Consider the following 22,635-nt stretch of genomic DNA (forward strand, 5'->3'; position numbering starts at 1 on the left):
AGGTGGGGTTTGGTGACTTTGGTCATACGTGCATTCCAGGACACGTGGTTTCCTTCATTGGCATGGCGAAGGGTGTGTCAGGGAATATGTTAATGGCTCTTAATGAGGGTCTGTGTTACTGTCAGTGAGAAATCTTAGTTGACAGAAGGGGGAGAAGAAACACCTTGGTCCTCCTCCATAAACGGAGCTGGTGGTAGAGGCTCCCCGAGCTCCATCAGAGGCCCTTTGTGCGCATCCTTATCTCCTGAATGCCCAGGATTTCTAACAAGGGTTTAGATGTCCGAAAGGCAGGAATTGCAGTGCAGGCTTGAGGAGAGCACAAATTCCAGAAGTGAGTCTCACAAGCAGTGAGCTCACACAGGAAGCCACGTGCAGAGCCAGGAGGGAGCTGTGGCACAGGGCTGGGTGTCAGTCACTACTGAAAGACAAAGAGCAGCCAGCAGAAGAGGAGGGAAACCCTAGGCAGACGCTTGAGAAATGCCACCCATTCCCTGTCAGCTTCCTAAGAGTCTGTTGCAGATTCACTCCCAGATGCACCATGTCCGTACTTTGGAATCTGTGCCTCCCCGTGGGCAGAGAATGGCCCAGGGGAGCAGCAGCACAGTGTTTGGGAAAGCGAGAGCCCATTGGACTTTGAGTCTTACCATACAAATGTCGTATGGGAAGTTTAAAGCCTTCTTCCCTTCCTTCCTTTCTGTGCAGGTCCTTGTAGAACGAAAGTATGACAAGATTTCCCTATCAGAGATTCTGAGGCAGACTCCAGGAGAGCTGTTCCCAGCCCAGGAGCAGGAAGAGCAGCTCTGGCCACAGGTGGAAGAGCCACCAGAGAAGGGCCAGGTAAGGCTGACTAGCCAGGGGGCAGAGTGAAGGGCAGGCACAGAGGCACAAAATGTAACTCTTGGCAGTGAGGAGGCCAGGAGTGCCATTAGCATCCAAGTGCTGTCAGAGTTTCTGCTTTCCGCTTAGTAGAGCAGCTTCTAGAGCTGAATAGCAATAAGGTTATCAATGACCGGTAACTGCGTGTCCCTCACACTGCTGCCTGTCCACAGAGCACAGAAGCAACAGCAGACTCTGCTCTGGCTGCCAGTGCTCCTGGAGAAGAGACCAATGAGGAGGAGCAAAATGACCGCATCCCTCTAGCTATGGTCCTTCTGGAGCCTGACCTTCTTGAGCCGGTAAGTGCCAGTTCTGGTTGTTCTGTCTTTAGAGCAAAGCGGAGCTGCAAGTTTCTCACCAGACAGCACTTGCTGTTGGTGGCTGAAGATGCTGAGTGCTGGAGTCCTGCCAGGAGCTAGCGATTCGCCCCAGCCAGGGACAGCTGGGAAATGGGCTTTGACCTGTCACGTTTAGGCCCCAGCTTGCTGGGATTCTGATAGGGGCCAGCCTGGATCGTGAAGGCTCCCTGTGCCCAGAGGAGGGAGCGGTCCAAAGACAATGCTCTCAGCCTTGCAGTGTACGTAGGTGACACTGTGGCCTGGAGAAACCTGTCCCACTCCATAGACTGGCCTAGTAGCTGCAGGCACTAAAAATGTTTGAGTGACCACACAAGTTCTGTGGGGTGGTTTGTGCCAAAGAGCTTCTTAGGTGTGCTTGCATGGGAGGATTTCAGAGACACACTGTGGACGTGGAGCTGCTGCGGGAAGTCAGGGGTTTTGTGCCTTTTTGTCCAGGTTGTTCTTTTGCCTCTTCAGGCAGAGCAGTCAGTAGCAGAGCTGAGTGGCGCTCGGAGTCTGCCTGTCTTTTGGCTTTGGATAAGCTGCAAGGAGATGATTGTGTTGTGCTTGAACCTGTGTGGGGCCACTCTTCTCCCGTGAGGCAAAAGAAACCAACTGCATGGTTGTGAACGCTTCTTCTGGGCCAGAAACCAGAGGCTGAGAGTTTCTGTTGATACTTTCAGCTGTGAAATCTGCATTGAAAACTCCATTTAAAAACTCCAGTGGAGCCTAGGGGGCAGAGCAAAGCTGCAGGTGCTTGACTGCTATCTTGTAGTACTAAGAACTGGAAGGACTGTTTGAAATTCTTGATGCTGTATTTGAAGACAAACGTGCAGCTTTGATCCTGGGGAGCTGCCTGAGGGAAGAGGACCCCGAGGGTGCTAGTGAACAATTGCTGAACATGAGCCAGCGTGTGCCCAGGTGGCCAAGAAGGCCAAGGCCATCCTGGCCTGTGTCAGCACTAGTGGGGCAGCAGGAGCAGGGCAGTGACCGCTGCGCTGTGCTGGGCACCGGTGAGGCTGCAGCTCGAGTGCTGTGTCCAGTTGTGGGCCCCTGTGAAGCAGGAGGACACTGAGGGGCTGGAGTGTGTCCAGAGCATGGCAAGGGAGCTGGGGAAGGCTGTGGGGCCTGACACCAGTGGGGAGGTGCTGAGGGACCTTAGCGTGGAGAAAGGGAGGCCCATGTGGGACCTTCAGGCAGACTTCCCTAAATCCCTACGTGACAGTGCTCACCACAAGGACTCTTTCCCTGCCAAGAACCTCCTCACTACATCCAAGTGCTTTAGACTCGGGAGTAGGTGACACTTCCATCTTTCCCTTTTTTATTTTGTTGATTTGCTAGGGGGAGAAGCTCGATGTATTTTCTCTTTCTCCAGCAAGCAAAAGTGCTTTTGCTCCATCTTTTGTGCTGTTTTCCAGCACTGGAAGAGATTCTGCTAGAATTGTAGTTGGCAAGGTGTCATTTCTGGAAAAATGCAGTATTTTTTCCTGAGAACACCTAGTTTGGGGCAGGGAGGTTGGTGCAGAAGGAGCCGTTCTGGTGCTGGGCCAGCCAGTAGGGCCTTGCACATCGCTTTCAAGTTAACAGTGCCCGTGCCGTTTGGCAGCCCAAGCGATCAGGGTGTGTTGTGTTCTGGGTTTTGGAACTCAGTGGGAAATCAGTGCCTTTGCATTCCAGCTGGTCCCCAGAGGTCAGAAGGGCTGGGAGGGGCTGGGCTTCATTTCTGATTGCAGCCTCTTGAGCACCATCAGTCTGGTCGAGTCCTGGAGAAGAACTTTCCCGAGCACAGATGCACAAAGGGTGCAGTTGCCAGTACAGTGCTCTGGCTCTGATTGCATTCCATAAGGAGCTACACGGTCCAGATTCCCCAGGAGTGTGCTTTATGGAAGCAACAGGAGAGCAACTTTAGGATTGTTACTTATCAGGGCATTAGCTTGCAAGTGTTGTTCCAAGTGTTGATGTGTGTAGAGATAGAAAGTATAGTAAGAGAGATAATGATATTGTCATCAATCCGTCTCTCTATCTATCTATCTATCTATCTATCTATCTATGTATCTATCTAATATTTACATAAATGAATCCTCCTCAGTTGTCTCCTGCAGTTGGAGGTTACAAGGTCACCTAAAGGCATCCCTTCAGGAGAGGAGGAGAGACACGTTCTGGTGACTCATCCCAAGCAGGCAGAGATGTTTCCCCCCTGCAGAGATGGTTGTTTTTTCCCTACAGAATCTTTTCCTCTTACAGCTTCTTCTGCCCTGGAGCCCCCTTTCTGTGCTATAAATTTGGGCCTGACCTAGTGAGGTGGAACAATCCCTTGCTCTAGGTGGGGTTTGGTGACTTTGGTCATACGTGCATTCCAGGACACGTGGTTTCCTTCATTGGCATGGCGAAGGGTGTGTCAGGGAATATGTTACTGGAGCTTAATGAGGGTCTGTGTTACTGTCAGTGAGAAATCTTAGTTGACAGAAGGGGGAGAAGAAACACCTTGGTCCTCCTCCATAAACGGAGCTGGTGGTAGAGGCTCTCCGAGCTCCATCAGAGGCTCTTTGTGCACATCCTTATCTCCTGAATGCCCAGGATTTCTAACAAGGGTTTAGATGTCCGAAAGGCAGGAATTGCAGTGCAGGCTTGAGGAGAGCACAAATTCCAGAAGTGAGTCTCCCAAGCAGTGAGCTCACACAGGAAGCCACGTGCAGAGCCAGGAGGGAGCTGTGGCACAGGGCTGGGTGTCAGTCACTACTGAAAGACAAAGAGCAGCCAGCAGAAGAGGAGGGAAACCCTCAGCAGACACTTGAGACATGCCACCCATTCCCTGTCAGCTTCCTAAGAGTCTGTTGCAGATTCACTCCCAGATGCACCATGTCCGTACTTTGGAATCTGTGCCTCCCCGTGGGCAGAGAATGGCCCAGGGGAGCAGCAGCACAGTGTTTGGGAAAGCGAGAGCCCATTGGACTTTGAGTCTTGCCCCACAAATGTTGTATGGGAAGTTTAAAGCCTTCTTCTCTTCCTTCCTTTCTGTGCAGGTCCTTGTAGAACGAAAGTATGATAAGACTGCCCTATCAGAGATTCTGAGGCAGACTCCAGGAGAGCTGTTCCCAGCCCAGGAGCAGGAAGAGCAGCTCTGGCCACAGGTGGAAGAGCCACGAGAGAAGGGCCAGGTAAGGCTGACTAGCCAGGTGGCAGAGTGAAGGGCAGGCACAGAGGCACAAAATGTAACTCTTGGCAGTGAGGAGGCCAGGAGTGCCATTAACATCCAACTGCTGTCAGAGTTTCTGCTTTCCGCTTAGTAGAGCAGCTTCTAGAGCTGAATAGCAATAAGGTTATCAATGACCGGTAACTGCGTGTCCCTCACACTGCTACCTGTCCACAGAGCACAGAAGCAACAGCAGACTCTGCTCTGGCTGCCAGTGCTCCTGGAGAAGAGACCAAGGAGGAGGAGCAAATTGACCGCGTCCCTCCAGCTGTGGTCACCTCAGAGCCTGAGCTTCGTGAGCCTGTAAGTGTACCAGTTGTCGTTGTTGTGTCTTTAGAGCAAAGCGGAGCTGCAAGTTTCTCACCAGACAGCACTTGCTGTTGGTGGCTGAAGATGCTGAGTGCTGGAGTCCTGCCAGGAGCTAGCGATTCGCCCCAGCCAGGGACAGCTGGGAAATGGGCTTTGACCTGTCACGTTTAGGCCCCAGCTTGCTGGGATTCTGATAGGGGCCAGCCTGGATCGTGAAGGCTCCCTGTGCCCAGAGGAGGGAGCGGTCCAAAGACAATGCTCTCAGCCTTGCAGTGTACGTAGGTGACACTGTGGCCTGGAGAAACCTGTCCCACTCCATAGATTGGCCTAGTAGCTGCAGGCACTAAAAATGTTTGAGTGACCACACAAGTTCTATGGGGTGGTTTGTGCCAAAGAGCTTCTTAGGTTTGCTTGCATGGGAGGATTTCAGAGACACACTGTGGATGTGGAGCTGCTGCGGGAAGTCAGGGATTTTGTGCCTTTTTGTCCAGGTTGTTCTTTTGCCTCTTCAGGCAGAGCAGTCAGTAGCAGAGCTGAGTGGCGCTCGGAGTCTGCCTGTCTTTTGGCTTTGGATAAGCTGCAAGGAGATGATTGTGTTGTGCTTGAACCTGTGTGGGGCCACTCTTCTCCCGTGAGGCAAAAGAAACCAACTGCATGGTTGTGAACGCATCTTCTGGGCCAGAAACCAGAGGCTGAGAGTTTCTGTTGATACTTTCAGCTGTGAAATCTGCATTGAAAACTCCATTTAAAAACTCCAGTGGAGCCTAGTGGGCAGAGCAAAGCTGCAGGTGCTTGACTGCTATCTTGTAGTACTAAGAACTGGAAGCACTTCTTGAAATTCTTGATGCTGTATTTGAAGACAAACGTGCAGCTTTGATCCTGGGGAGCTGCCTGAGGGAAGAGGACCCCGAGGGTGCTAGTGAACAATTGCTGAACATGAGCCAGCGTGTGCCCAGGTGGCCAAGAAGGCCAAGGCCATCCTGGCCTGTGTCAGCACTAGTGGGGCAGCAGGAGCAGGGCAGTGACCGCTGCGCTGTGCTGGGCACCGGTGAGGCTGCAGCTCGAGTGCTGTGTCCAGTTGTGGGCCCCTGTGAAGCAGGAGGACACTGAGGGGCTGGAGTGTGTCCAGAGCATGGCAAGGGAGCTGGGGAAGGCTGTGGGGCCTGACACCAGTGGGGAGGTGCTGAGGGACCTTAGCGTGGAGAAAGGGAGGCCCATGAGGGACCTTCAGGCAGACTTCCCTAAATCTCTACGTGACAGTGCTCACCACAAGGACTCTTTCCCTGCCAAGAACCTCCTCACTACATCCAAGTGCTTTAGACTCGGGAGTAGGTGACACTTCCATCTTTCCCTTTTTTATTTTGTTGATTTGCTAGGGGGAGAAGCTCGATGTATTTTCTCTTTCTCCAGCAAGCAAAAGTGCTTTTGCTCCATCTTTTGTGCTGTTTTCCAGCACTGGAAGAGATTCTGCTAGAATTGTAGTTGGCAAGGTGTCATTTCTGGAAAAATGCAGTATTTTTTCCTGAGAACACCTAGTTTGGGGCAGGGAGGTTGGTGCAGAAGGAGCCGTTCTGGTGCCGGGCCAGCCAGTAGGGCCTTGCACATCGCTTTCAAGTTAACAGTGCCCATGCCGTTTGGCAGCCCAGGCGATCAGGGTGTGTTGTGTTCTGGGTTTTGGAACTCAGTGGGAAATCAGTGCCTTTGCATTCCAACTGGTCCCCAGAGGTCAGAAGGGCTGGGAGGGGCTGGGCTTCATTTCTGATTGCAGCCACTTGAGCACCATCAGTCTGGTCGAGTCCTGGAGAAGAACTTTCCCGAGCACAGATGCACAAAGGATGCAGTTGCCAATACAGTGCTCTGGCTCTGATTGCATTCCATAAGGAGCTACACGGTCCAGATTCCCCAGGAGTGTGCTTTATGGAAGCAACAGGAGAGCAACTTTAGGATTGCTACTTATCAGGGCATTAGCTTGCAAGTGTTGTTCCAAGTGTTGATGTGTGTAGAGATAGAAAGTATAGTAAGAGAGATAATGATATTGTCATCAATCCGTCTCTCTATCTATCTATCTATCTATCTAATATTTACATAAATGAATCCTCCTCAGTTGTCTCCTGCAGTTGGAGGTTACAAGGTCACCTAAAGGCATCCCTTCAGGAGAGGAGGAGAGACACGTTCTGGTGACTCATCCCAAGCAGGCAGAGATGTTTCCCCCCTGCAGAGATGGTTGTTTTTTCCCTACAGAATCTTTTCCTCTTACAGCTTCTTCTGCCCTGGAGCGTCCTTTTGTGCTATAAATTTGGGCCTGACCTAGTGAGGTGGAACAATCCCTTGCTCTAGGTGGGGTTTGGTGACTTTGGTCATACGTGCATTCCAGGACACGTGGTTTCCTTCGTTGGCATGGCGAAGGGTGTGTCAGGGAATATGTTAATGGCTCTTAATGAGGGTCTGTGTTACTGTCAGTGAGAAATCTTAGTTGACAGAAGGGGGAGAAGAAACACCTTGGTCCTCCTCCATAAACGGAGCTGGTGGTAGAGGCTCTCCGAGCTCCATCAGAGGCTCTTTGTGCGCATCCTTATCTCCTGAATGCCCAGGATTTCTAACAAGGGTTTAGATGTCCGAAAGGCAGGAATTGCAGTGCAGGCTTGAGGAGAGCACAAATTCCAGAAGTGAGTCTCACAAGCAGTGAGCTCACACAGGAAGCCACGTGCAGAGCCAGGAGGGAGCTGTGGCACAGGGCTGGGTGTCAGTCACTACTGAAAGACAAAGAGCAGCCAGCAGAAGAGGAGGGAAACCCTCAGCAGACACTTGAGACATGCCACCCATTCCCTGTCAGCTTCCTAAGAGTCTGTTGCAGATTCACTCCCAGATGCACCATGTCCGTACTTTGGAAATCTGTGCCTCCCCATGGGCAGAGAATGGCCCAGGGGAGCAGCAGCACAGTGTTTGGGAAAGCGAGAGCCCATTGGACTTTGAGTCTTACCATACAAATGTCGTATGGGAAGTTTAAAGCCTTCTTCTCTTCCTTCCTTTCTGTGCAGGTCCTTGTAGAACGAAAGTATGACAAGATTTCCCTATCAGAGATTCTGAGGCAGACTCCAGGAGAGCTGTTCCCAGCCCAGGAGCAGGAAGAGCAGCTCTGGCCACAGGTGGAAGAGCCACCAGAGAAGGGCCAGGTAAGGCTGACTAGCCAGGTGGCAGAGTGAAGGGCAGGCACAGAGGCACAAAATGTAACTCTTGGCAGTGAGGAGGCCAGGAGTGCCGTTAGCATCCAACTGCTGTCAGAGTTTCTGCTTTCCGCTTAGTAGAGCAGCTTCTAGAGCTGAATAGCAATAAGGTTATCAATGACCGGTAACTGCGTGTCCCTCACACTGCTGCCTGTCCACAGAGCACAGAAGCAACAGCAGACTCTGCTCTGGCTGCCAGTGCTCCTGGAGAAGAGACCAAGGAGGAGGAGCAAATTGACCGCGTCCCTCCAGCTGTGGTCACCTCAGAGCCTGAGCTTCGTGAGCCTGTAAGTGTACCAGTTGTCGTTGTTGTGTCTTTAGAGCAAAGCGGAGCTGCAAGTTTCTCACCAGACAGCACTTGCTGTCGGTGGCTGAAGATGCTGAGTGCTGGAGTCCTGCCAGGAGCTAGCGATTCGCCCCAGCCAGGGACAGCTGGGAAATGGGCTTTGACCTGTCACGTTTAGGCCCCAGCTTGCTGGGATTCTGATAGGGGCCAGCCTGGATCGTGAAGGCTCCCTGTGCCCAGAGGAGGGAGCGGTCCAAAGACAATGCTCGTACGCAGTGTACGTAGGTGACACTGTGGCCTGGAGAAACCTGTCCCACTCCATAGACTGGCCTAGTAGCTGCAGGCACTAAAAATGTTTGAGTGACCACACAAGTTCTGTGGGGTGGTTTGTGCCAAAGAGCTTCTTAGGTGTGCTTGCATGGGAGGATTTCAGAGACACACTGTGGACGTGGAGCTGCTGCGGGAAGTCAGGGATTTGTGCCTTTTTGTCCAGGTTGTTCTTTTGCCTCTTCAGGCAGAGCAGTCAGTAGCAGAGCTGAGTGGCGCTCGGAGTCTGCCTGTCCTTTGGCTTTGGATAAGCTGCAAGGAGATGATTGTGTTGTGCTTGAACCTGTGTGGGGCCACTCTTCTCCCGTGAGGCAAAAGAAACCAACTGCATGGTTGTGAACGCATCTTCTGGGCCAGAAACCAGAGGCTGAGAGTTTCTGTTGATCCTTTCAGCTGTGAAATCTGCATTGAAAACTCCATTTAAAAACTCCAGTGGAGCCTAGGGGGCAGAGCAAAGCTGCAGGTGCTTGACTGCTATCTTGTAGTACTAAGAACTGGAAGCACTTCTTGAAATTCTTGATGCTGTATTTGAAGACAAACGTGCAGCTTTGATCCTGGGGAGCTGCCTGAGGGAAGAGGACCCCGAGGGTGCTAGTGAACAATTGCTGAACATGAGCCAGCGTGTGCCCAGGTGGCCAAGAAGGCCAAGGCCATCCTGGCCTGTGTCAGCACTAGTGGGGCAGCAGGAGCAGGGCAGTGACCGCTGCGCTGTGCTGGGCACCGGTGAGGCTGCAGCTCGAGTGCTGTGTCCAGTTGTGGGCCCCTGTGAAGCAGGAGGACACTGAGGGGCTGGAGTGGGTCCAGAGCATGGCAAGGGAGCTGGGGAAGGCTGTGGGGCCTGACACCAGTGGGGAGGTGCTGAGGGAGCTTTAGCGTGGAGAAAGGGAGGCCCATGAGGGATCTTCAGGCAGACTTCCCTAAATCCCTACGTGACAGTGCTCACCACAAGGACTCTTTCCCTGCATCATCCCTTCACTGCATCCAAGTGTTTAAACTCTTGAATATTAAGGAAGAGCTGCAGGCAGAGCTGCAAGAAACTGGACTCATAATTATTGACTTACTCAGGATAGTAGCAGCACAGTGTTTTGGAAAGGTTGTGCCCATGAGACATTGATTCTTGCCTTACAAATGTTGTATGGGAAGTTTAAACTCGTGTTCTCTTGCTTTCTGTGCAGTGCCTTCCAGAAAAAGAGCAGGAGCAGATTGCTCCATCAGAGATTTCATGCCAGACTCAGGGAGAGTTGCTTCCAGCCCAGGAGCAGGAAGTGCAGGTCGGGCAGCACATGGAAAAGCCACCAGTGTATGGTCAGGTAAGTCTGACTAGCCCAGTAAGAGAGGGAAGTGCAGGCACAGGGTCATTACACGTATCCCTTGGGACTGAGGAGGCCAGGAGTCCCACATTCACTGAATGCACAGAGCCTTGCAATCTGCAGAGTGCAGCATCAGGAGGGTTACACTGGAAGCAGAGCTGGGTGGAGTAGCAGAAAGAAGTGGCTGAATGAATGTGATTTTGAGACCAAAAGAGTAAAAAGCTGAGCCTGATGGCAGCTCCCTGTCCCTTGGTGTGCATTTGTGTGTACAGAACATCAAGGCAGAGACACCAGCAGAGTTGCCTGGAACTCAGGATGACAGCAACACAGTGAAGAGGTGGCACGAGGAAGACGTGAGAAGAATCCAAGAAGAGAGAAATCTTCCTCAGCGGAGGGGCGATCAGCAAGACCAGATGAGTGTAAAAGTGTCAGCCACTCCACTCATGGACGATTCTCTTTCTGTTTTTTTGCGGAACCTGGAGCAACGGCTGGATGCAGACCTGCAGCAATCTGAAGCTAGGTTCCAGGCAAAGCAAAATAAGCTGGAGGGAGAACTGAAAATCATCAGGGAGAGAATGAATCTCCTTCTTGTGACTCTGCAAAATCAGGTGAGTGAAACAGCGGTAGCCACTGCAGTCAGCAGACTGGTGGTTTGTGCCCTTCTTGGCTTTCCTGTGCAGAGTAGCAGGTGGGTGGGGTGATGCCTGGGAGTGCCATCCGGCTGTGGTCACTGTCACAGCTCATCTGAAGGACATTTCCTGGTCTGCTGAATGTCAGCTGCTGCCCCAGACAGTGGGGCTAATCCTTTGGCCTGTTAGCTTGCAGTCATCCCAATGGACTCCTGCTGGCCTGTTCCTGCTCAGCTTGTTTCTTGAGGTGTTTTCACAGGGAAACACGGTGACCCAGATGGATTTTGAAACAAGCCGTCTGTATCCCTTGTGAATTTGGTCCTCTCCTGTTCTTTCCCTTTCCTCACAGTCTGTGACTCACGGCTCACAGGGCCAAGCTGTAGTTCCTGACTGCTTTGTTCTGTTTGACTTGAGGTGGAAGTGTTGACATCTGCCCGGCCAGCCAGCAAAGACTTCCCGCAAGTGACTGGCTACAAAGAGCCCCCAGGTTGGCGTAAGGCACAGAGACTGTCCCAAGCAGAGGTGCTGAAGGTGCAGCACATGCAGAACATGATGGAGGAGCAGAAGATTCAACGGGAGGAGGTAGAACATTAGGCCAAGGAGCTGCAAGTGTGTCTGCAGCTGTTGGAGGGGAAAGGAGTCCTTGGGAGGAAGTGGAATGGTCATGGTGGCAGTCATCCTTCAGAAAATCCATGACAATGGAACATGAATGTGGCCATGAACCCGAGTAAATCCAGCCTTTGGTTTTGACCTATCCCATTTGGGAAGTGGACATCCAAAACAAATCCAGTTTAAGAGTCCTGCATGTGGCCAACAGCATCTTCCTAAGGGCTTGCAATTGAAATGGGATCTCAGGGTAATCTCTGTCAGCCACCATTCCGTCACAAAGTCATTTCTTGTCTCAGATTTACACAGGCTCTGTCACCTATCCTGCTGCAGCAGCAGAGTTGTCTAAAGGAGCCTGTGCTTCCCAGCCTGAGATATGGAGCCCAGGCAGTTCGTTCAGCTGCAGCACTGAAACAGTTGCTTCTCATCAAGAGGAGATCGAGGACGACTACCTGAAGCTACTGAGTATGTCTTGAGCATTTCTTGTCTGAGGCGCACAGTATAGTGTGCATGTGTCAGCATAGCTGTACCAAATGATGCTCATCAGTTTGGTGTTTCAGGGACGTTTGGGACTCCCCACAGGAACTGCTGTGCTTTGAGTCAGGGAGAGAGTACTCTGGGTGTTCCTGCTGCCTCTGAGGGCACCTGGGCTTGGCTTGGGTTTGCCTGAGCTTCCCTCTTCACAAAAGGCAGAAGCAGGGATTGTCCCTGGATGAGCAGAAAGGTGTAGAGTCCTACCCATTGGAATAATGTGTGCAGAGAACAGCCTCTGGGAAAGCACATCAAGCCCTTTGTGATTCTGCAGCGCAAGCCATTTAATCTGCTTCTTGCCTATAAGAGCTGCCAGTGCTGTGCTCTCAGATAAGACCTGGTGGAGCTGAGAACAGAGCTGAGCTGACTCTGTCTACCATCACGTGTTGTGACAAAAAGGGCATTGATCTGCACATCTGTCTGTGTTTGATCTCAAAGCCAATCATGTTGTGTTCTGAATGGCAGTAGCAGCTTGTAACGGGGCTCGAACTGGCTGTGGCTTCTTCCCAGTGCTTGTCAATGCTCATCCTTGGTCTTTCCCAGCCTTGTTGTGGCACCTGCCCTGCCCCTGATGGCAGGTGTGAGTGCAGAGGCTGGAGCCTTCCTTAGCTGAGAGAGTCCCGCTGCCCCCTGGCCGCTGCAGCACAGAGCTGCTGGGAGGCAGCAGCCTCTTGTCTGGTCTGGCTTCTGCATTGCATGGCCTGGACTCATGAGAGGCTCAGCATCTCCTCTGGGCAGCTGTCTATGTCACCCCAGTGCCTGAGGAGCACTGCTGTCCTTGCTGCCCATGCCCACTGTGCCGAGTTGGAACGATGGGGACATGTGTGGTGCTGAGAGGGCAAATCCAATGTGAGCGACTGATCCATGCTGTCAGGGTGAAGACAAGTAGTGTGGTTCTTCAAATGGGGCATGGGCAAGGGCATCTTTGAGCTCAGCCTGCTCAGAAAGGGTGAAGATCCTTATGCTGCAAGCCTCTGGGTATTGCTTATAGCCTGAGCTGCTCTGGTTTGCAAACAGAAAGGCATTCTTTTGGCAAGCTGCTAAAGCGTGCAGAAGATGTCCTCCTCTCTCCTGGGAACACTTGGCAATATTCTTCTAGTTCTAAAAATGGCACCTGTTCATTGGAATTGATCCTAGAACCCAAGGTGCACTTAATCTTGGGAAGCATGACAGCTTTTGTTGAATCTCAGGGTTCATTACCAAGAAAAGAAAGGCTGTGTTAGTTGCAGTTCTTCTTAAAGTTTATAGATGACAAACTTTCTTGCCTTCGTACCTCTTGTGTTCCAATGTCTGTCTCCTCTGAATGCACATCCCTGTGCTGAGTTAACTGTCAGGAAATCTATTCAAAAGACTGTGGAAAATCAGCCTCTGTGCTGGCTGTCTGTGCTGCAGAGCTGCCTGTCTTGCTGATGCTGTTGATGTTGTCGTTGTTGTTGCTGTTGTTACCCATCTGATCACAAAGTGCTCAGAGCCCCAGAGTGGGTCTGCCTTTGTATCTCCTGGAAGGTGGGATCTTTGCTTTAGGGTGATCATCTTGCATTTTGTTTCCCTCAGGGAAAATGGTGAACATGGAAAATCCTGTGACTAAATACACTGAACTGGAAAAGATTGGCAAGGGGTGAGTCCAACCACAGTTATTTCTACAAAAGGGCAGACTGGGTATTTTGGTGGCAGAATATCTATCAAGTGTGAAATCTGGCAAGGTGCAAAGATATTCAGACAATGGGGTTAGATTGTCCCACTTCTCAGTGCTGGCCAGAATTTAGAAGTGTGGTCAGAAGGCATTGTCAAAGACATCTGAATGGTGCCAAGGTCTCGCCCACAGCAAGGAACAGGACCTGGCAGATCTCCTGTCTCTCAAGTGTCGTACCACCTGTGTGTTAAATTCCTTAGAATTTTTGGATGGTTCCAAATCATACAGCCACAGTAATGACAGGAGAAGAATCTTGCTTGCCTGAAAGAGTAGCCTACCCCCTGAGAGCTGTCAGATACCAGTTCTCAGGAACATTTGTTTCCAAGAATTTGCTGGAGGAAATTCTCCATGGCCAGAATTAGAACCACACAGTTTAGAAAGAGAGACCTGAGATAGAAGAGTAAGCTCTCTTTCTGACCTGTGGCAGTATACTCCAGAGCTTCAGGAGCAGGCCCAGCGCCCAAGCACTTGAGAGGAAAATGCATCTTCTGCCTCCTGGCAGACCCCTCATGCATCCTGCAGCTTTCAGGCTTTCAGAGCAGAGATCTGCTGTCTGGGCTGGCTTTCACTCCAAGGTCTAAATGACTTCTCCTTTCTTTGCTGTTGTTTTGTTTCTAGGGGTTTTGGAGAAGTTTCTAGAGCAGTCGAGACTGCCACAGGAAGAGAGGTAAATGTCAACAGCCCCTGCAGATTCCGGAGCTCTCGAGGGCTTTCCCCACTCATGTGAGCTGTGGCTGGAGCTTTGGGTCACCCGTAGAGCTGTGCTGCAAAGGCACAGGAAGTGCGGACTGGTGCCAGCCTGAAAAATATCTTTGGGACAGTCTCTGCCCTTCTCAGCTACCAGATGGATGGTACTGAGGACAGCTGTGCCTTTCATGGAAGGGCATCTCACTGCTCTTTGGGGCTACAGCTTAAGAGTCCTGAATTCTCATTCCTGGCTGCCAGCAAATACATCTTATTTTTACTGGTAGTTCCTTAGCCACCTGCAGGGAGAAATCTGCAAGGCATCCCTAAAAGCCCTAAGCCCTGCCTATAGTCCTAGATGTGTTGCTAGAGTTCCAAGGCTTGGATTACTTCTTTGGAATGCCAGACAGAGCAGCAGAGAGTGTGGTCAGAACTTTATGGGTGCTAGTTGAGACACTATTGTTAGCAGGTGGACAAGGCAAAACGTCAGTAGCCACAGTGTCCTATAACTGGTCCCCAAGCTGGAGAAATGGGCTGTTGGAATGTCTGTTCCTATTTACTCCAATGGCTAATCACAAGGCACTTTGGCACAGCTCAGCTGTGACATTCCAAAATCACTTGCTCCATGTGCCTTGTGGTCTTGTGCCACCAGCTTCTCAAGTTACTGATTTTGAATGTCATTTCAGGTGGCCATAAAGAAAATAAATCTCCAAGGACTGGCAAGGAAGCAAGTCACTATTGATGACATCATGGTCATGAAGAAGATGAATAGGAATCCCAATGTGGTCAACTATTTAGATAGGTGAGTGGTTGTGGTTTTATCCCATGAATGATCGCTTACATACTGCAGGCATGTGAAGTTAAAAACCCACTTTGGTCACTGGCAGAAAATAGAGCTGTTAAGTTTTGGTTACTTATTTTTTTCCTACTCATCTCCAGTGGATGGGAAGAGAGTGCATTTTGTCTGCATTAGTCTTCCCTGGCACGTGTAGTTTGCACATTGTTCAAAAACCTGGATCATCAATATATTACTAAATCAATAGCCTGCAAGTTCACTGCCTCCAGGTTGTTTTGGGGCTTGATGTTTTTCAAGTCTCTTACGAGCTGATGAGCCACCCTAGAAAGGACTTGCCTTGGATTGTTGCCACTCTTTTCCATTGCTGTGCATGCCAGGAAGATCAGGTGATTTTTTGCCAGAAACACCATGCATGACAGTGTTTTTTATCTGGGCTGTTAGTAAACTGCATTTTTCCCTTATTGGCCATCTAAGACATCTCCTTTTTCACAGATGTGCCTTTCTTCTTGAGACAGCACAGTTTGCAAACACTGCACAGCCCAGAGGCAAAACTGCATTTTTCCCTTATTGGCCATCTAAGACATCTCCTTTTTCACAGATGTGCCTTTCTTCTTGAGACAGCACAGTTTGCAAACACTGCACAGCCCAGAGGCAATGTCTATTATTTTTATTCTGTCCTCATTTCAAAGGGACCTGGAAACAAGAACCAACTGTGGTCTTTTCCAAAATGCAATATAGCCATGCATGTTCATCTCCATGCCCTTGTTTCCTTCTTTCAGCTACCTTGTGGATAATGAGTTTTGGCTGGTTATGGAGTACATGGACGGAGGCACTCTGAGGGATATCATCCGCATGATGTACCTGTGTGAAGATGAGATGGCTGCCATCAGTCGGGAGGTCAGGGATCCTGTGCTTCCCAGGGCTTGGGCAGGGTGGTCCGGAAAACAGGGCTCAGAACTGGAGTGATTCCCTGTTTCTTTGAGCTTTGTTTCTGTGTTGCTGGTATCTGTGGAGAAGCAAGAGCATCTCGAGTGAGCTGCCTGCCAGTGTCCCTGCATTCATTGTACTCTGTGCTTGTAGTCTGATCTCCTGCTGTTGTGTTCTGCCTCTCTCTCTTGTATTAGTATTTGCTGTTCTCCACCTTGCCTCTGTAAACATTTACCCAGAGCCTGTCTGTATTCCATGTCTGTAAAAGCAAATGTGCTGGTGGCAGGATTTGAAAGTAATGGCAAAGAAAAAGACAGACTCATTTCTCACAGTCCTCAGCTGAAAAGGATAGAAGTGCACCCAAAATGCTGTTTGCTTCTGAAAAGTGACTCATGAGATACTTCCAAGTCTGTGCTGAGGCCAGCGACAAAGCCTTGGTCATGCAGCCTGCCACCCAAAAGTGACCACTTGACAGCAAAGGGAGGGACTTTTTCTTTCTTAGCAAACCCTTGTTTGTCCTCTGGATGGAGAGAGCACATCCACTGCAGCAGCAGTCATTGTGGCTGGTTTGCAGGGGACAATCTAGAAGAGCAATTGCCCTTGTTCTTTCAAAAGCTGACATGCCTTCCCTTAGGAGGGTACTGCTCTGTGAGTGCTGGAGCAGCAAGCTCTTCCTCTCTATGGCACCGTGTTCTGCCACTACTGTTTCGTTTCTTTTGTGATGAAATCGCATCACTAACTTTTGTCCTGCACTTTCTCTTTTCTCTCTCAGTGCTTGCAAGGACTAGACTTTCTTCATGCAAACCATGTGATCCACCGGGACCTGAAGACCTGTAACATCCTTTTCAGAACTGATGGCTCTGTCAAGCTAGGTCGGTATATTCTTGGTCAGGTGCAGCATTCTGGGAATGTGGGGTGTGGGGCTGCTTTTATGTCACTGCCAGTTCCCCGAAAGTGGTGCTGGTGGCAGTGCAGGGACCCTTGCTGCAAGCTGAGGGCACAGTTGCAGCGTGCACAGAGGTATCACAAGGAGCAAGCAGTCAAGAGTGGCATTGGTTTGTGTGTGTCCCTTCCAGAGGGAGGGAGCTACAGTCAAACCTTCAGGGGAATAAAACCCACTGCTGTGGGCAGCATTAAAAAACGTGGGGTTTTTTTGAAGTGGCCAATTCCATATTTCCTTGGCTAAAGCCCCCAAGGAAACCAAGCATGGATGGTTTTCCAGGAGATTCAACAGCACATTCTTAGACTTAGAGTGGGGAACTCTTTTGCTTGGTTTCCTAATTTCAGCTGGTTTTCATCGTGTTTTGTTTTCTCCTCAGCCAATTTTGGTCTCTTCGCTCAGCAAAGCAGACAGAGCTCAGTGACCAGATGGATGGCCCCTGAAGTTGTGACGGGTCAACAATATGGCCCCAAAGCGGACGTGTGGGCTTTCGGAATTGTCGGAATTGAAATGGTGGAAGGAGAAGTTTCTTACTGGAATGAGAGTTCTGTCTTGGTAAGGTGCAAATACTCTCTGATGCTGGTGTCTTTCTCACCTGTCCCATGTTCTGCCTGCTATTGGACAAAATCCCATTGCCATCAGCTGGCACTACTTCCACCAAGGTCCACTTGTAAAAATGTCCCTTCAGCACATCAGCATCTGCTGTGGTTTTGGTTGCATCAGCGGGGGAATCTCAGAAAGTAAGTGCCATGTAGCCAGTTCAGAAACCTGCCATTTTGGCCTTCAGCCACACCTGATATTTGCATGTGCTTTTTAAGTTCTCTGGGAGCTCTGTCTCTGAAGGGCAAGTATTTTTCAGTGAAGAGTTCAGGCATGTGATAAATAGCCTTTGAAATGGAGGTTGGACCTTCCCAGATTAAATTTTATACAAAATGAAAAAAGAAAAAAGAAAAAGTGAAAAAAACAACCGCCAGAGCAATCCCCAAGCAGTTCTGCTTGGTTTTTCCTTTTTTAACCACAGCACATCAATTTTCCTCCAAAGTGTGGCATCTTTTCCAAATCCCGTGGGTCTTTGAAACTTCCAGGCTATCAAATCATCTGTACATTGTTCTGTCACATGTGTGGGTAGCCTGGATAAGTTTAGGATGTCTTTTTCTCAGACTGCAGTTGGAATTCTATGCCAAACCCTTGGCCGTTTCTTGGGACATTAAACAAGTTGATGAGCTTGCAGTCAGGTGAAGGGGGCTGGCATCCAAGGTCTGCGGTTGACGCCAGTGCTGTGTTCCTTTACCGCAGGAGCAGGGACATCCCTGGGTGTCACAGTTATAATGATAGCGAAGATTTCAGCTCCCCACCATGTCCAGTGGCTGAGCTCAGCCCCTTTTGTGACCACTGATGGTGTGGCAAAAGGAAAGAAAGCTGCCATCATTGCTTTTACTCAAGGGGACGGCATTTGCTGTTTTAGGCTTGGAAATTTTTGTCTGGGTTGAGGAGGATAATCACAAAGTCTCTTTGCTCACCATCTGTTTCAGTGCCACCAGCACAGAGCTGTTACTGTTGTGGCGGGAGTTTTTGTGGGGACTCCTAGGCCTCTTCCCATTGTTATTTCTGTCTATTTGAGATGGATTCTGCACGTTGAAGCTAGCGTAGTTCCAAGTCTATGTCTTAGCTTTCTAAATAACATCTTGCAAAGGAAGAATGAAGTCTCTCCCTGTGGCTTGTCAGCACGTTAGACCTTGGGTCCACATGAACCACACTGGATAATGCTCACCTGATGTCTTGCCAAATTATGCTGTAATTCCTTGGCCTGAGGAATATCAGGAACACCTGCTAAGCTCCAGGAACACTTCATGGCAGCTGCATGGAAGTGAGCATCCTTGCCTTTGCTGAACGAACTGGAGCTCAGCTTAGGTTAGATGCTCTTGGGGAGGAGAAAGGCTGCAGTCTTCAAGTGTTTCCAGAGGCCTGTGTGCCCAGAGAGACTGAGTTCCGGGGAGCAGCTGGATGTTTCTGCATATCATGGAAGGGGATTTGCAGAGGACTCAAGCCCTACCACAGGCAAACACTGCCCAGCTGTTCTCAGGCCACACTTTTCTTTGGGTTTCACGTTGGTCCAGCCCCTCTGTCTGTTAGGATGGCCCTAAAAACACAAAGGAAGCATCTCAGAACTGGTGCTCACTTTCCAGAAAAGAAGGAAAGAAACCCAAACCCAACCAAGTTTCTAAACCAGAGGTTTCTTCAGAGATGAATTACAGCTCCTATGCAGTTTCTTCTCACTGGGAAACTTGCCTAAAACCAGGACATGACATGTAAAGGCCACCTAGTCTCTTCTGCTTCTTGTGCAGTGTTGCTGAAATACTTAGTGACCATATTTCCTTCACAGTCCAAGGCACTTTCTCCAAGTCTCCAAGTTGGAGCCTGGTGACATGAAGAGTCTGACAAAACATCCTGTTTGTTGCCTGGCACTTTGTGGGGTGGGTACACCATTAATGCATGAACTTAAGTATCCAAATGAGCAGTGGGTTACCATAGGGATGGCTCTTTTTCTTCTGATTAGACCATGAAAAGTTTTTCTTTTGCCACATCAGGGAAGCTGAAATTTGGAGACTGCTGGGAGACAGAGCTGCAGGTGGCTCCCGTCTGCCCAAAGAGGAATTTTCATCCCAATACATTGCAGGATGCTTCTTAATGTGTCTGTGTTGAACACAATGTTCCAAATGTTTCTGTCCCTTCCTGAGGAATAACTGATGGATTTCCTCTATTTTCTTCTACTTACCATTGTTTTCAAGAACAGGACAAAAAGCTTGAATATTTCTGTTCAATGGAAGCTTTGCTTAAGGGACCAACAAGCACTGCAGAGATTCCTTTCATGTAGTAATCCTTGGAGACAGTATAGTTACTTACTGCAGCAAAGTCTCTCTTCCAAATGGCCTGTCACGCTGGTGTGAATCCTCAGAGAAGCAAACCATGCTTTTGCTGATGTAGTTCCTGCTAACTAGGTCAGCCAATGAAATCAGCTGCCAAGGCAAGGTCCACTGGATGTTGGAAACTGTGGCTGCATCAGGTTTTGAGGTTTTTTGGTATGGGAAAGTCATCTGTGCTCCTCTGCCAGAGCAGAAACTGCCCCTGCCAAGTGGAGCATAAACAATGGGTTCTGGGGGTGCAGTTACAGATGTGAAAGAAGCAGGTGGAGCCTCGTGTACCCTTTTCTTCCAGCCTAAACTCCTGATAGCTACCCAAGGGAAACCGAAGCTGTGCCAGTGCAACTGGTTCTCAGCTGGGCTGTGTGACTTCCTGAGCCGCTGCCTGCAGACAGACGAAGAGCAGCGCTGGTCTGCCAAGGAGCTGCTGCAGGTAAAATGTGAAGGGGCTGCAGGTGAAACAGTGTCTGAGGGATGGGCTACTCCTCCACTGAACTGCAGGAGTCAGATGAGCTCCCCTCATCCTTACCTCCCTCTCTTGAAGCTTTTCAAATGAAAATGGTGAGCAATCCTAGACTGGGCTGGGCTGAAAGGGACCTGTAAATATCATCTGGCCCTGCAATGGGCAGGGACATGATCAAGTAGATCAGGTTGCTCAGAGCCCTGTCCCACCTGACCTGGAATGTTTCCAGAGATGAGCACCTAGCAGCTCTTGGGGCAACCTGTGCCAGTGTTGCACCATGCTCCCCATAAACAAGTTCTTCCTTGCACCTAATCTGACTCTTTACCCTTTATGTATTAGAAATATTACCCCATGTCCTATTGCAAGTGGCCCTGTTAAAGAAGGTGGACCCCACTTCAAAAGAAACAACTTTGAAGTACTGGAATGTGGCAAAAAAGTCTCCCTGGAGCCTGTTCTTCTCCAGGCTGAATATCCCCAGCTCTCTCTGCATTTCCTCAGAGGAGAGGTGCTCCATCCTGTGATTGTTTCTGTCGCCCTGTTTTGTCATTTGGTGGGGTATACAGTTTTATCAGATGGCAAAGGAATTGAAGTAGAGCAATGCTGGGTACAGAGGCGTGAAATGATGGTGGAGGAACCCGAGGAAGGCAGTCCCAGCCCAGTGGTCAGAGATTTGGCTGTGGGTAGGAGGGGCTGTGGGGAGCTCACTGTGAGCCTGTGAGGGACCCTGGCTTGTGCCCCCTGCCCCACCCGTAGAGGTTTCTGCCACCCAACCAGGGACAGCTGAGAGGGACTTGTCCCAGCCCCATCTGCTGCCTGGCACGGTCAAGCAGACGGGAAGTGCCCCAGGCTGTGTGGCAGTGAGGGAGCTGCAGGACAGAGTGCCACTGGGCTGTCCCTGCTGGGAAGGAAGGTGCCAGCCAGCACAGGAGGGGCAGGGGATGGAAAGGTAGACACTGCTCTGTCTCCCTGTGGAGACCAGCACAGGGCCTGTCTTTCAAAGAGAGGGACCTATGCTGGAGTTTCCTGAAAGGAACAAACCCTGGGCACAGAAAACACCATTTTGGGAGCACCAGCAGGACTAAAATCCCAGGAAGATGAAGGCCCCTGGATAAATGGATGAGTGGGATTCTGGGCCAGGTTTGCCTGTGATGGCAACGTCCTGCACATGAAGATGGAGGTGCAGATGGTCCCGTTGGGCCTCTTTCTGCATCTTTCTGGGAACCAGAGGAATCCTGATTGATTTGGGGGAGCAGTGAGCTTGGAAATAATGATTCATTGTTTCTTCTTGTTTTTTTCCCTTTGGGCAGCATCCGTTTATAACATCAGCCAAGCCAGCGTCCAACCTGGTGCCAGTGATCGTGGCAATGAAGAAGGAGGAGAAGAGAATGGGAAAATCTTCTCAAGATTGTTAGGCTCCATAGCTAGCTTAGAATAGGGTTGTAGAATACTATTCTTCAGTAGGATTTTCTAGTAGGATTGTAGACTAGGATTTTAGAGTAGGATTTTAGAGTAGGATTTTAAATTAATAAAGTTTCTAAAACCCCAACTCTTCTGAAAGATTCCCTTCCTTCTCACCCTTTGAGAATTGTCCGTTGTTCCATCACGGTTGAAAGTGACATTTCTGGATTCTTTGCTATGGTTTGAAAGTGGGGAAGGCTCTTCTTCATTCATCCACTCCAGACCACACTGCCTTTGGAATATGGCCCTCTGGCCTGTTTTTGTCCAGCCATGGTACTTCTAGTTGAGGCAGAAAGGGCAGCAGCTTTTGCAGGCAAAACTGAAGGAGGAGTGGGGCAGCCAAAACATCCTGTGCTGCTGCAGGCCTTCAGCTGTGACTGGAGAACATTTGGGTTCCAGCCAGAAAGAAAACACAAACTGACTATTGAAGCTCTTCTGCTCCCTTCCAAATCAGTTCACTACTCAACCACAAGCCTCAGGCACATCCCCTATTCCCTCTCTCCCAGGCAATTTGTATTTTCTTTACTAATTTCTGAAGGAAAGACGTAATGTGGCTTCACTCAGCAAAAGCACTTGCAGAGCATATTGACAAAATGCTTGTATTTGATTCCCAGAAAAGGAAGGAAAGGTGTTGGGAAAATGTTTAAGTGTAACACACTGTGCTTAGTCGTGTGAATTCCTTTAGTTTTAACAGAGAGTGCTGAGCCCTGTATTCCCTCATTGCAGTGATTAATGTGTGCAAGTGGATATCTTAGCCTTGAGAATAAAGAGAGTGGTCCTGCTAAGAAGGTAGCTGGAGTGCATTCAAGGGGAGGAAACTGGTTTTAGGAGGCTCTTGATGATAGAAGGCGAGTTTGAGGCGTGGGATATTCCCGCAAGGATTGTGTCAGGCACCAGAGCTGTGTCTGAGGCCCTGCTGTATTTGCTCCGTGACAAGACAGTGTATTGTATTTGCACTTTGACAAGACAGTGAAGGAAAGTGTATCGTTTAACCGGTGTGAACTTGCGCCTTGGAAGAGAAACAGTGTATTGGCACTGGCCATGTGTGAGCTGATGCTGTAAGTGGGAAAATTCCACTGGTGAGCAGGAGATATAAGGCCTGGTTCTGGGGTGTGGAGGGGTGA

At 49.9% G+C, this 22,635-nt stretch overlaps 1 protein-coding gene across 1 annotated transcript; it reads left to right on the forward strand.

Moving 5' to 3' along the window:
- The first annotated feature begins 651 nt into the window (after positions 1-651).
- On the forward strand, positions 652-21,559 carry LOC146424426 (uncharacterized). The gene is made up of 18 exons (XM_085043432.1): positions 652-837; positions 1,050-1,175; positions 4,238-4,372; positions 4,585-4,710; positions 7,755-7,889; positions 8,102-8,227; positions 9,729-9,863; positions 10,136-10,471; positions 10,907-11,074; positions 11,398-11,563; positions 13,184-13,247; positions 13,941-13,989; positions 14,693-14,808; positions 15,582-15,699; positions 16,502-16,601; positions 17,049-17,224; positions 19,886-20,023; positions 21,361-21,559. Exons 1-18 carry the CDS (start codon positions 652-654, stop codon positions 21,463-21,465), a joined length of 2,505 nt encoding a protein of 834 aa, XP_084899558.1. The 3' UTR covers positions 21,466-21,559.
- Positions 21,560-22,635: the final 1,076 nt, after the last annotated feature.

Source organism: Lichenostomus cassidix, chromosome Z (genome assembly GCF_008360975.1).
Source record: "Lichenostomus cassidix isolate B80296 chromosome Z, HeHo_3.0, whole genome shotgun sequence".
NCBI lineage: Eukaryota > Metazoa > Chordata > Aves > Passeriformes > Meliphagidae > Lichenostomus > Lichenostomus cassidix.

Bases quoted from the DNA above. Each gene is read 5' to 3' on its own strand.
- LOC146424426 (XM_085043432.1), top strand. From the start codon at position 652: ATGTCGTATGGGAAGTTTAAAGCCTTCTTCCCTTCCTTCCTTTCTGTG. The intron at 4,373-4,584 runs GTAAGGCTGACT...ACCTGTCCACAG, and splicing joins AGCCACGAGAGAAGGGCCAG to AGCACAGAAGCAACAGCAGA. The intron at 15,700-16,501 runs GTCAGGGATCCT...TTTCTCTCTCAG, and splicing joins TGGCTGCCATCAGTCGGGAG to TGCTTGCAAGGACTAGACTT.